Raw genomic sequence first — 13,952 nt, forward strand, 5'->3', positions numbered from 1 at the left:
TTTGTCCACCCCTGCTCGGATTGTTCCGACCGATCATATTCTGTATGGAATTCACGCAGCATTTCATCGTGTGCAGCATTTGCACATGCGCAGAAACTCCTCTGCACAAGCGCAAACACAATACATCGGCCGTCCGACCAAACACGCAGCCATCCGACTCAATCAGAATAAGGGCCTTAATGTGTAGGTTTTTATAGAGCGATTGCTACATCTCAACTCAGATTTACCCAATACAAATAGATAAAAACTGCACTCACATACTGATGAGTATATGTAACCCCACATCATTCCTGAGTTATTAATCAGCAGATACCTTTGTATACATACACACAATCATCACATGATTATTATACATTACAATACACACACAAGGCTATTTAAAATATGTACAAAAGATAACCCCTTTCCCTGAACTAGGATGCGCTGCTTCAGTACCTCTCGGTTTATAAATAAACTGTATATTTAAATTTAGTAGTAATACTAATAAAGATCTGACTGGTCAGCCTCCTGGCTTGATCAAGTGGAACACTTTCAATGAAACAAAAGAGGTATATGCACATTAGAACGCAAGATATAGGATATGCTCTAGAGACCCGATGGTTGATCTACGAATCTCCCCATGAATGTCAGCTCTGCATACAGTATAGAATGCAGAGCTGTATTGAAATGAATAAACAAGTTGTTATGGTCAATTCTAGCACAGCGACTGCAGCTTTTATTGGATAATCAGCGTTTTCTTGAATGCTTGATTAAATCTTGTTTAGTGGATAACATAATAAATGCCTTTTACGGGGTTTATTTTTTGTATTATAAAACAATGACAAAAAAAATAAATCACAAAAAAACTTTAAAAATAATAAAAATCAGGTTGAATATACAAAAAAATTAGTGCACAATTGTCTGTAAACTAGGTTCAGGTGTTTCACTAATCTCCTCTTCCTCTGTATTCCCACGCGGATGCCCAGAGCCATATGTATCTATCCTACTACGTTCTGCAGGAGGACCAAGTTCTTCCAATTGTTTCCTTTGTGTAATTTCCAATTCTTCTAGTCGCTTTCGGAGCATGGAAAGTTCTCTTTGGTGTTGTTGCTCCTAGAATAGAAGAAAAAGGTATTTTATAAAACAGGGAAATATGCTCTCCTGCAATCTTTGTTCAGCACAATGAAAGTATTTTAACCAAGTATAGTCTGTTTATTCCCCCCCCCCCCCCTAATACAAATGGACAGTTCCAAAACTATGGCAAGCAATCGGGTAAGAATGATATACTGTGGGGAATAGTAAAGTACCATTGTGGCTGCAGACGGTCTGGAACAATGATTATTAAAAAATTAAATCAATAGGACATTTTAATTTATTTATTTACAGTCTCTTATATAGCGCAGCAGATTCTGTTGCGCTTTACAATAGTAGAGTGAGATAAAACAAATTGGGTAACGACAGACAGACTTGGAGGTTAGAGGGCCCTGCTGCAAACTTACAATCTATAGGGATATAGGAGGGAAACACACGGACAGGCATCAGTAATAGCATAGCAGTCTCACCAAGTTACAAGTCCAGAAGGGAAGTTATATAATACATGAGTGCCTCAGAGGGTTATGCGTGTAGAACTTAAATATGATAGGCTTGCCTGAAGAGGTGAGTTTTCAGGGAACAATTAAAAGTTTAGAGGACATGCAGCTGAACTGACAGACTGGCCAGTGTGTAGATCTACATGTGATAACCAGAGATCTTGCCTGAAGATAGTTTCACTACATGTATGTATGTATGTATGTATGTATGTTTGTTTGACTGACTCATGATAGATGGTCTAATGGTCGATAGTTAAAAGGTCAACATGGTCAAAAGGTCAACACAGAATAGGTTGACATGAAAAAGGTCGACATGCATTTTTTTTTTACAAAATTGTCAGCTGACAGGTGGTATTTCATGCCCTACCATCTACTAGGGCGTGGAGGGAGAATAAAATAGTGTACCGAGCATAGCGAGGCACCGAGACTGAAGCATGGCGAGCGCAGCGGTACACTTAGACAGTTTCCATGTCAACCTTTTAACCATGTCGAGCTTTAGACCCTGTCGACCTTGTGACTGTCTACCATTAGTGGTCGACCATATGACTGTCTATCATGAGTCTGTCTATGTTTTATACCATAACCATCTGAAGAGAGTAGTTTACCTGAGCAACATGGATGGAAAATTCTGCTTCTGGGACCATAGTGGATGACATATAGCCAGCTGGATTCAAGAACCCAGATGTTGTAATATTTGGTCCAAGTATTAAACTGCGGAACTCATTATGTCTGCGCTGAAGATCCTTTAGCCTTTTCTGGAGACGTACATGTTCTTCCTGTGGAATGTTCTGTCTAAAGTAAACATAAAAAAAGAGGGGCGTTTAATAAATGTAACCAATTAGTTTAAGGTCTTGTTTCTAGAAAAAATTGTAGATATATGCAACTTTAAATTAGTCTCCAGTTCTCGTCTGTGTTGTAGACTGTGCAAGTTTAGGGCTGAGTCAGCCAATGCATTTGCATACCAGGAAGGTTTTGTTATCAGCTATCTTCAGTTCAGATTTCAGAGCAAAGAAAAAAGATAAATTTCGGTTCTCACCATTAAATACATTTTTCCAAGTCCATTGGAGGGGACACTTCTACCATAGGTATATACAGAAATATAGAAGCTATGCCGCGCCCTGAGGCTGCTTCACCGTATCTTACTCAGGTTTACCACTCCCATTATACAGATGCAATGCAGAAATGTAATGGGCACAGGTGTGTTGTCTCTATTTATAGGGGACAGGAATATATTTCCTCTCATTCACTATGCATTTCCATCAGGCCAATCCCAGACACCAGGATAGAAGAAATGCAAAGAAACAATATATCAGATATTAAAGTGGTCTTTGGTACACCAACGTTTTCTCTCAATCTTCCACCAAGGGTCCACCAACCCTTGTGACAGCAAAAAGTTTAGGACTCAAAGATTTCCTCAATGGAAGAAGAGTTTATTCCAAATACGAAAACATCCAATAGAAGTAAAAACGTGAATAAAAGTTTAAAAACAGACAAAAATCCTTCCTGAGTTGGAAACCAAAACAATCGCACCTTAGCTCCCCAAATACAAGGTAGGTGGAAGTCAGGCAAGTGGGTGCCAAATCAGGGGGAAAGTCCGCCAGACCACCGACTCAATTCGGGCTCTTAGGGGGCCTTTATCACAAGGGTTGGTGGACCTGCACTCATGCAAAAGAAACCTTTTAGAGGAACACAGGGCACTTACCTGAGGTGAGCTTCTGATATATGGGAGATTGGCACATCAACGTTTTCTATACAAGACAACGTTCTGTGCATATAGGGCCTGACTGCAAGGTCAGTTCCATAGAAATATTGAGGATCTAGGAAGAGTGAAGTCTCTAGGAATGGATATCTTACATTGTTTCTTCCTATTTCTTCTATCCTGGTGTCTGGGATTCGCCCGATGGAAATGCATAGTGATCCAGAGGAGTGGGCAGAATTCTAAAGCTGGGTCACACTGTTAGGAGGTGTGCACCCAGCTTTAAAATCCTGCCCACTTCTTAGGGCCCCTACACCGACCTGTGGTTGGTGCGCAGAAGAACTTCAGCCCTCACAAAATATGGATAGCCAGCTCCTCATCCCTCAGCTCCATTTTAGCAGTGGTCCACAGATAGGATGATAGAAAAATTGTATAACTAAGTCACATCACAGCAAAAATCGTGGCATTTGTACCTCATGACCTATACTGTATAGCCGGAAGTCCACTGGCTGGAGAATTGCGACGATACATTAAAAAAAGTAAACATTTGCGCTGCAATATAAAATACATTGCCTAACAGGCCTGTAGTTACAACAAATAAAGCTTTAATTTATAAGAACAATCACAGTAAATAATGAATTGAATTTTTCTGATTCACTTAGTCAAAACAGACTAGAGAAACCACCTGCAGAAGTCACATAGAACCTGTGCTATGCCAGCCAGGGACAGCCCAAAAGGGCACTCACTCACCTATTTAACACAGATTTTTCAGTCTCAAGTTCTTCTTTCTTAGCTTCCAAAAGTTCTATTTTTTCTTTCAATTTTCTGCATCGGTTCTCATGTATACTTTTTCTCTGAAAATAAACAACAGTTCAGAAATACTTTGCAATGTGCAAGTAGTGGTAAAACAGAGCAGATATACAAATATTAAGAGAGGTGTACACCTTTCAGTACCTGATGGGTATTACTAATTTGATTGAGCAGCTTCAATTTTATACTTCAGTCTAGAGTGGCATGAATGGGACCTGCATTTAGAGAGCATGCTGGTTTCTGTAGAGCCATTTGGAGCACCTAGGGATGACTCCTGGTAAGCTGGCTCTTAATTTTGATAGATATTTGTGTATGTGCTATTATCATGTGGCCTTACAGTAGACAGGTGTGGTATAGGGCTCCGACAGTGGGTATCCGACAGGCAGTATCCAGACGTCGGGATCCCGACTGCCAGTGTTCCAACAGGGGGATTAGCACAAAGAAGCCCCTTGTGGGCTTGCTGCGCACGCCACGCTGCAGGCCCGGTGGCTCGTTACGCTCACCACAGGACCCCCACAAGGGAGAATAGCCCGTGTGTCGGGATCCCCACTGTTGGACTGTCATCCGGCACTCACAGTAGACAATTTTATGGCCCAGAGTGGGTACTGTTATCATGCAGTGTGGAGACCTCCAGTATCAGAGATGCTCATCCTTGGCTCCACAATCACTTTTGTCTCCCAAAAGCTGGCACACCGTAAACATGGCTTAGTACTACAGTCCTGCTACAGAAACATCTACAGTGCCATCACCGCTGATCTGAAGCAGCCCTCCTACTGCTGCAGGAGCATGTGATCCTGTACAGCTCTCCCTAATGCTGCCAGTAGCGAGGCTTGAGTGACTGGAAGCCCCCAACCCTTTGGCGTGGCTACAAGTGGAGGCACCCAAATGCAGAATGCCTCAAATGCTGCAACTGCCAGAAGAATATGCTGAAGTGCTAGAAACAAAGGCAGTTGGCACTATCTTATTCCAGCCACCATCTTGCTGCCTGAGTTTGAACTTGCATGGGAATCTGTGAGCCCTTTAGTCATTAATGACATGGTGGCTCAGTCAGTTAAACACTGTCCCAAGGTCAATATTTAGCCTATAGGTGTAAGACAAGGAAGGAAGTTAGGATAGGGAGGAGGACATTAACATGGGACAATGGGTGCTTTCAAGTCAGATAAATAATTTTTACCATTTGTCACATGTACCCCTTTCACACATGCAACCCAAACCCAGGTTTTTGCATGTGAAAAACATAGTTCTGGGTTTTTGATATGTGTGAAAGCAAACTAGCTTTGGATGATGTACCGGGTCTGTGTCCCTGTACCAGACTTGTGAATATGCCGGCTTGATATTCCCGGTAATTTTGCAGGTCATATGTGTGAAGTGGATATTATTTTTTGGGTTCATTTTCTGGGGCTTAAAAATAGAATTAAAATGAAAGATAGATGTCACTGTATTCCATTCTGTATTACTTTATCCTGGGCCAGGTCCCGCAACAGAGGGGGGGGGGGGGGGGGGGGGGGGGGTAGTCAAAAGGAACAATAAGAGGGGCCCGAGGATTAACAGCACAAAAAAATGGTGCCACAGCACCTAGAATTCTTTTTAAGCTGCGCGCTCTGGAATGCCCACAAATTTAACAAGTTATGGGGCACACCACACCAGCACTCCCCATTCCCCCTGGTTAGCCCATAACTTGGTCAGGTCGCTTCTCATGCTATCACTACAAACGACACTGTGCTGGCCCTTCCCTATCTGTCCCTGCCACCACCTACACAGCATCACAGAGCAGTCCCCCGCAAAGAATTAGGCGGCTCCCTCAGTTATAAGAAAGGGTATTGTCTTCTTACTATTATACAGGTGTATTTTTTTTTTCTTTTTCTTCTGTATTTTTGTATTATACAGGTGTATAAAGTATATGTACATGTGCTTTACTGTAAGTTATGGTAGACATAGCAAGAAAAAGCTGTTCAGTCATTTTAAATGATTAGTATAAATAGCGTAGATTGGTCCATTAATGAACACAAATTAATCCATGAAAACAATGTTTATGTAATGTCATTCAGTCCATATGAAAGTCTGCTCATAAAATATTAAATACATTTTTTGGTACTTGTTTCCTAGCACGGCCACAAATCTTATGGATCGTGTACCTTTAGTTAAGGTACACGATCCATACGATGGACCCGATTTCCTTTGAAATCAGGTCCATTTGGCCGGCTAGGACAAAATATCGGGGGCATCGCGTCGGTCGGGACCGTTAACAATGGTCCCGACGCGACCGACGCGATGCCCGCGATTTCCCCATAGGCTTCAATGTTAAAAAATATTTTAACATTGAAATCGTGTCGGGAAAGGTAAAATATCGGGGGCATCGCGTCGGTCGGGACCATTAACATAGGTCCCGACGCGATGCCCCCGATTTTTACATAGGCTTCAATGTTAAAAGATTTTTTAACATTGAAATCCTGAAAAAATTTGAAAAATGTGAAATGGGCCAATATGACCCATTTCACATTTTAGATGTCCCCGTCGTCACCCCACGATAGACGCCAACCCGAAGCGTGGCGAGCGCAGCGAGCCCGCGAGGGGCGGCGGTGCGCGTCCTCCGACCTTTCATTCCCCTACTATCCACGTCTGCGTGGAGTTGAGAATAGAATAGTGTGGCGAGCGCAGCGAGCCACCGAGCCCGAAGCGTGGCGAGCCCCGCGAGGGGACGCGGATACCTTCACAGTTATACGCGTCCCCTCGCGGGCTTCACAGGTGTCCGTGGCGACGCGGACACCTGTGAAGTCCGCGAAGGGACGCGTTTACCTGTGAAGGTATCCGCGTCCGCTCGCCACGCTTCGGGCTCAGTGGCTCGCTGCGCTCGCCACACTATTCTATTCTCAACTCCACGCCGACGTGGATAGTAGGGGAATGAAAAGGTTTGGAGGACGCGCACCGCCGCCCCTCGCGGGCTCGCTGCGCTCGCCACGCTTCGGGTTGGCGTCTATCGTGGGGTGGGGTGTACGCCGTGACATTTGGGGGGGTTGGGAATATTTTACATTGAATCCAATGTAAAATCGGGTCCCAGGGACCCGATTTACATTTCATTCCAAAAAAAAAAAAATCGGGTCCAAAATCGGTCGGTCGCATCGCATGCGACCAAATCGCATGCGATGCGATCGACCCGATTTTTCCGACACGACCACCCCGATGTAAATCGGTGTGGCCGTGCTAGGAAACAAGTACCCATTTTTTTACTACCCTAGTTCAGTAGAGTTATAATTATTCTGTTTTTTTTTTTTTTTTTTTTTTTACTGGAAATAAAATAACAAACTGACATACTGTATAGCCTTTTTATTCAATACCCCATCTAGTGCAACATTATGGATGAAATTTACGAAGCCTTGAAAGTGATAAAGTGGAGACTGGTAAAGTACCAGCCAATCAGCTTTTACTGCTATGTCACAGGCTATGTTTGAAAAATGAGTTACGAGGTGGTTGATTGGTCATTTATCACTCTCCATTTTATCACTTTTCAACTCTTTGTATATGTGGCCCATTTAAGTCTGGTTAAGTCTAAACTCTGATGATCCAGTCAGGGTGCAGCTAGTGAGGATTACTTGGATAAAAGGTAGATCTCACTAGCACTGCCCTGCCCCATCCTCCACAGCACAGCACTTCCCTGCGAAAAAGTTCCTTTTGCAAATTCAGAGAGCAGTATCATTCACTGCTGGCAGGAGGATAAAGCAGCAACACCAGCCGTTAACAATTCCTCACATAAAATGTTGTTATATTGGATAAAGTGTGAGAGGTAAAAGCAGTGAGGGGAAGAAGCTTGGGAAAGAATTTTCAGAGGAAGAGGTGTAAGGAAGACAAGAGTGAAGAAATGAGATAAGAGGTGCGGTCTAAAGGATGATGATGCGCAGTCTAAAGCTTCACATATGATTATGCCCAGTCTATATGCAGACTTATACATTAGGCCCGTTCTGGGTGGCTGCTGATTAGTTGAGAGAGCTCTCAGCCAATCAGAGGCCGGTTAGTCATTTGACACTTTAAAAATTCTAATACCTAATATTTTATCCAAACGCCGTTCTCCATATTTCTGGATGACATTTTGTGGAGCTCACTAAAATGTTACTATTCACTGGAATGATAGGTGCGTTGTATGATGCTGCAGTTAGGGGGAAGGTGATGCAAATCCAGAGTATTTAGCTTTTTGTCTGGTCGCTTTAATCTACCATGAGCTACTCATAGCACGAGTGGAATGGTCTAAGGAGGACACAGTTCTTAGTGCCACAGTATACTACATACCTACTGTATAAGGTCCCCCAGGTGTAAACTTGAACAAGTTTAGTTTGCACCAACAGCACATGGTTACGATTAACTCTCTGGGAATCCTCTTAAAACTTAAATTCATTATGGTGTCTAATAACAGTACATTTGTGCAGTACATACAAATGTGAGAATCGGAGAAGCATACTGTAGTAGTAAGAGGATAACCACAAGCAAATCCCATAAAAACAGAAGAAAAGCAGAACATTATTACCGTACCTTTTTCTGGGCCTGGGATGCTCTCTGCACCTTTTCTTTAACTTGTGTGTATTTGTCTTGCAACTGAGACAGGTTCTCCTGTAACTTGTGCTTTTCCTGTAACCATTCTACTTGGTTCCCTTCTAATTCTCTACATAAAATAAGTGCAAAACTAGTGTTATGTCAGAAACAGGTTAGCTCATATTTGTGACCCTCACAATACTTCCATTCCAAGGGAATATACATCTTTACAAATAAAAAAACAACACATATCCATATTAAAAACTTACACAAACAAACATGTTCAGTTACTGAGCATGTTCAATATCATATTGAAAATGTTTAATATAGCTTCAGAACTAAGATGTGACATTCATCATCAATCCCAAAACTTGCACATGATATATAAAGCTGAAAAATTGACATATTACAGGATACTTAAAAATAAGACGCTTCTCAAATATGGCATTGTTACCTTCCTGGCCCTTATAATACTGAACTTGCTGCGGGGTGTGTAATTTGCCACCAGGATGCATGTTTATGTTGTACCAAGAGCACTTATGAGCAACAGATATCTGGCACCCTCCGAGGCTGGAGACATTTGCCAATACATAAGACTAGTATTACTAAAGCCAGACATAACGGCTGCCCAAGTCCGATATATACACACGGTCCAATTAGCAACTTCACTAAATGATACATTAGACAACACAAAACATATTAGTATGACCAGTTGAACACAAGGCCCTGTGAATGCTGTGCACTAGGTAAGGAAAACCTAAAGTCTACAACAAATTTAGTTATTGAATTATATTTAAGAAAAAAAAAGTTTAAAAATTAAATTAGTTTGCCTAGTTTGCCAAAATTTGCCTTACTTATTCCACAGCATGATGACTTTCGTCAAAAAAAGTAATTTGTAAACCGTAATGCTAAAATAAACCATGAAATAGTCCATGCCACAGTGTAAATCCTTTGCTTTTGTTCAGACTATGTTTGTTTAAAACAAAAACATTAAAGAACAAAGTGAATTGTGCTTACTTCTCTGCATCTTGTTGAACCCTTTCTGCTTGGCTTCTAGCACTGCGATTCTCTTGTTTAAGTCGTTCCACCATTTCTCTAAGTTTTTCATTAGCATGTATCAAATTATTTTCAGACTCAGACAATGATGTTACCTGAGTTCTCAAGTCTTTAATTTCCTTGCAAAAAAGATGGATAAAATGTAATGCTAAAATTGTAATTTGCAATATATATCAGGTTAACATAGATTTTACCAGATCTAAAGATTCCACAATCCATTTTACTTTACCCATAGGTTATAGAATGCAGATACTGCTACTAGCCACCGCCCCATCTTACTGTTCAACTATCATCACAATGAACCCTTCTGTTGATATATTCTTTTGCATGGCCGCTACCCTCCCCTAGGACTTTCATGTTCCTCTTCGTGTTGCATCTGCACCTAGGGGGTGGTGCCCTTGTGAGCTCTATTGCATTGACCACCACCCACATATAACATCAGCATCTTCTGGTCTTCAGGAGCTCTTCTCAGCTCCTCCTCTGCCTGCCCCCTTTCTTGCAATCACTAATTTTAGCCAACCCAAGGGGGCAGGACAATTGGCTCACCAGGGCCATCTTGAAATTCCGCTCTATGCATCTTTTTTTAAATGGGCAGCGCAGCCAAACAAGAGAGCTCCTCTCCTGAATCCTGGGATTGCCTCCACCATCCACACTATGGCACTCTCCCACCCCGGCTATGTGGTAAGTATAAGAGGCCCACTCACATCCAATACTTCCCTTCCTATCCCCTCTGATCTGTAAACCCTGCCTGGTATTGGAAAAATGGCCAGCGGATCCCTTTTGATCGCAATTGTCAATCTGAGAAGCCCATACATCAGTCATAGATTAGGACAATCATCACAAAATCGTCAAATTACCCCAATGCTTTGCTGATGTATGGGAACCTTTAGAAGCTTCTAGGGTTGTATTCACACCCAAAGTAGCCAGGGTTAATTACCTAGGCTTATACAAACGTCCATCTTTCCAATAACATAATTGCACATACATTCATAGAGGAATAGAACAATGATCGATTTAAAACGAATATGACAAATGAGCAGGAAAGGCTATTCTACCTTCAGAAAAACTCATCTATTACGGTCTATTATTATTATTATTGAAAATAAACAACTGGTTACTTATACAGTACCTAGATTACCAACAGTAATCAGATTTCGGTACTTATGTATTATCTGGGCTCCCATGTTAAATGCACCCCATTTTATCATACCCCTACTATCCAACTACGCATGGAGTTGATTTTATATAGTGTGGCGAGCGCAGCGAGCCACCGTGCCTGAAGCGTGGCAAGCGCAGCGAGCCCCGCGAGGGGACGCGGTCTCATAAGAAAAACGGGAGCCCAGATATTACATAAGTACCCAGATTTCTAAAACACAAATAAATACAGTAGTATGTATAGAATTATTACCTGTTTAAGATCCACTTCATCATGCTGTTCTTTTTTTATTTGTTCTGTATAAGTCATTTGTTGTTGCAATTTAGACCTAAATAAGGTGCAGTATATCAAATCTTAGGCAACATGAACACCCACAAGATGAAAGTTACATAGACATTAACACCACTTGGTAAATAACGCTAATATAAGCAAGTAAATGTATATGGAAGGGGAAACTATTGATTTCAATGACTATTAACGTACAATAGCACCATCTATTGGAACGGTCTGCCCTATTTACCACTAGAATTGATATATGCAAACACCACTTACCAGGACGTCACTAGTCATATAAACACCAGTTACCAGCCTAAAAACTGTGTTATGCAGAGATTGCTTGATTAAAGAAGTCACTGAAGTTATTTATGCTGTAGCTCAGCCATTCTGAATATCTTACCAGCATTACACAGTCCAAGCGTAATCATAATAAAGACATAAAGATGTTCTATTTATTTGAGCAAAGAAGTTGCCACACACTTGCAATTCAACAAGTTCATGTTAAGCAACTTGCCTAGAATAGAAATTCGTACGAAGGATGCAACAAACAACTGCAACACTTGCCACCGATTTATCCGATTGCAAAAAAATACTTATAGTGATCATTGGGTCAGATGTATTAAGCCTGGTGAAGAGATAAAGTTGAGATGAAGTAGAAGGTAATAACGCACCACCCAATCAGCTAGGTTTCAATAATGAGTTAGGAGCCGATTGGTTGGTGCATTATCACCTTCCACTTTATTTCTTCAACAGGTTTACTACATCTGCCCCAGTAGGCCTAATTCAAACTTGACTGCTAATATGAGAATTCACAGTGGACGGAGAGTAGAAAGCGGCCTGCCCAGACAGAAAAACGTCACTTGCTAAAATCGCGAGAGAATTGTGAATGGTCCGCTAAATCGGTATCCACTCGCAAATCCTAAACCAATGAACAGTTTTTGTAGTCTGTACTATTAGGAGTAGGTCTGTGGCTTTCACCAATATGCGAATGAAACAGGGTGGATGTGGTCATTTTATTAAACATGCAACACAAAATATGGATGCAAATGGTATGCAAGCAGTGTATAAGTTTTAAATCAAGGTACAACAAGGTGTCTGGGAAATCCACCAAGAAAGAGTATGGCAATGTCGAAGGCATGCACACAAATAACCGGTATTACCTCAGACTCTGAAGTTGCCTTCTCACAGATTCTTCTGCCAACTGTGCAATACGCAGCTTTTCTTCCAGTTGGCTAATTTCAGATTGTTTATGTTGGTCCTGCTCCACTTTATACTTCTCCAATTCTGTTACTCGATTTTCCAATTCTAGCCTGATATAAAAAAGTAAAATTATATTAAGTTACATTAAAAGTAAAAATCCACAAAACTGAGGACCCAGCATTCGTTGGATTGCGGCTTCCCATCCACTTCCTCTTTTTCACACAATCTCTTAATGACTTTGTCACATCGCACTGAGGCTAAGTGGGGGGTATTCAATCTTGTCCATATTTTTTGGCTAGCAGAAAAATCTCGAGTTACCTATTCAATGTGTCCATTTTGGTCTGGCTTTTCCACCGATGCAGCTTTGACTTTGTTTAAAGTTGAATCTGCAACAGCGGAAAAAGTGTTAGGAGCCGTGGTCGCATCTCTCCTTCCCCTGCTGCTGGTCCCGGTTGTTGCTAGGTGGCTGCAGCAGTTGCCGGGAAACCTGGACACCTCCCTCCGCCTGCAGACCCACTTCCACAATGGTTGCCTAGGCGACGGGCACACTAGGCAGCCGCTTCCTCCACAGATTAGGCGGGCTTATGATGCAGCACGCAGCTGCACTCATTAATTACCTCCAGCAGGGCACTTGCTGTTATTGGAGAACTCGGTCTGCCTTGCATGTATATCCGGTCCTTGTTGCAGTTTACTCCTGGTTTGCACTGTCCAGAGATATTCCCTGCCTGATTACAAGCTGTGCTAAATGCAAGTAAAAGTACCTATTTATGCAGTCCATTTATATCTTGCTAAACAGAGTGTCCAGAGTTTCTCTGTAGTATAGCTTGAGTCCTTTGCTGCTACAGCTTTCTCCAATTAGGGAGTTGTTGCAGAGGCCTTAGTTAGGGCCATCACCCTTTTAGCCTGTTATTTGTGCGCTCTTATTTCACTTCTATGTCCTGTGGGTTTTTGTGGTTCACCAATCTAGCACTTGTTATTGTCTTTTACTCTGAGTTATTCTAGTTAGTGAGATTTCAGCCTGCACTGCTCCTTTAGCCCATTCCTCTGTCCCTTGTCATTTCTCTAGTCCTGTAGTTAGGGTAGTCCCCTCAATACCTACCGGTAGCTCACTCTGGTTCCCCCGGTTCAGCCTACACTGCCATCTGTTGACTTAAGTCCTGGCGGCATACTAGTACCGGTAGACATAGTCAGTCTTAAGGGAACAGGCTGTTATAGGCATTAAGGCTCGCTGGTGTGGTCTCTGGGCTGAGCTGGAGGGGATCCTGGGTGACTACTCAGAAGACTCCAGGAAGATCGCAAGCTCTCATCCACGAGTTCCCACAGGTCCTGAGAGGGCCCTCTTCACATCCACCTCAGTCCTCCAGTGCCCCTCCAGACACCCGGCTCCTGTCTCCCTTACTGTGAGCATAATAAAAACGGCTGCATTTTCGACTAAAATACATGGAATGGCGAGTAATTTGCCGATCCATGTGCCAACCATGCTGATTTTTCCAATAGGAATAAAAATAAAATAACTAAAATCGGCAATAGCGAAAATTGGTGAAAAGTGTTGATTTTCCGACTGTCGGAAATTTCGGCACAGACTGAAAACCCACCTAAGATGCATTTTTTGCCTGCACACACAAAAACAAAAACCCCACACTTGATTACTGCAGAGCCAATATGATGG

The 13,952-nt window shown here is 42.2% G+C and overlaps 1 protein-coding gene across 3 annotated transcripts in view; it reads right to left on the bottom strand.

The window, feature by feature from the left end:
* Positions 1-692: 692 nt before the first annotated feature.
* Positions 693-13,952, bottom strand: part of CEP83 (centrosomal protein 83) — a 34,852-nt gene continuing 21,592 nt past the window's right edge. For all 3 annotated transcript variants that reach the window (XM_083182409.1, XM_083182410.1, XM_083182411.1), the window contains exons 10-16: positions 12,244-12,393; positions 11,060-11,135; positions 9,613-9,770; positions 8,596-8,725; positions 4,015-4,118; positions 2,174-2,360; positions 693-1,092 (exon numbers count right to left, since the gene is read on the bottom strand). In XM_083182409.1, the coding sequence (XP_083038535.1) occupies positions 886-1,092; positions 2,174-2,360; positions 4,015-4,118; positions 8,596-8,725; positions 9,613-9,770; positions 11,060-11,135; positions 12,244-12,393 (1,012 nt within the window). In that variant the 3' untranslated portion in view covers positions 693-885. The remainder of the gene's footprint in view (positions 1,093-2,173; positions 2,361-4,014; positions 4,119-8,595; positions 8,726-9,612; positions 9,771-11,059; positions 11,136-12,243; positions 12,394-13,952) is intronic.

Source organism: Crinia signifera, chromosome 4, assembly GCF_055691185.1.
Source record: "Crinia signifera chromosome 4, ASM5569118v1, whole genome shotgun sequence".
In the NCBI taxonomy this organism is placed as follows: Eukaryota; Metazoa; Chordata; class Amphibia; order Anura; family Myobatrachidae; genus Crinia; species Crinia signifera.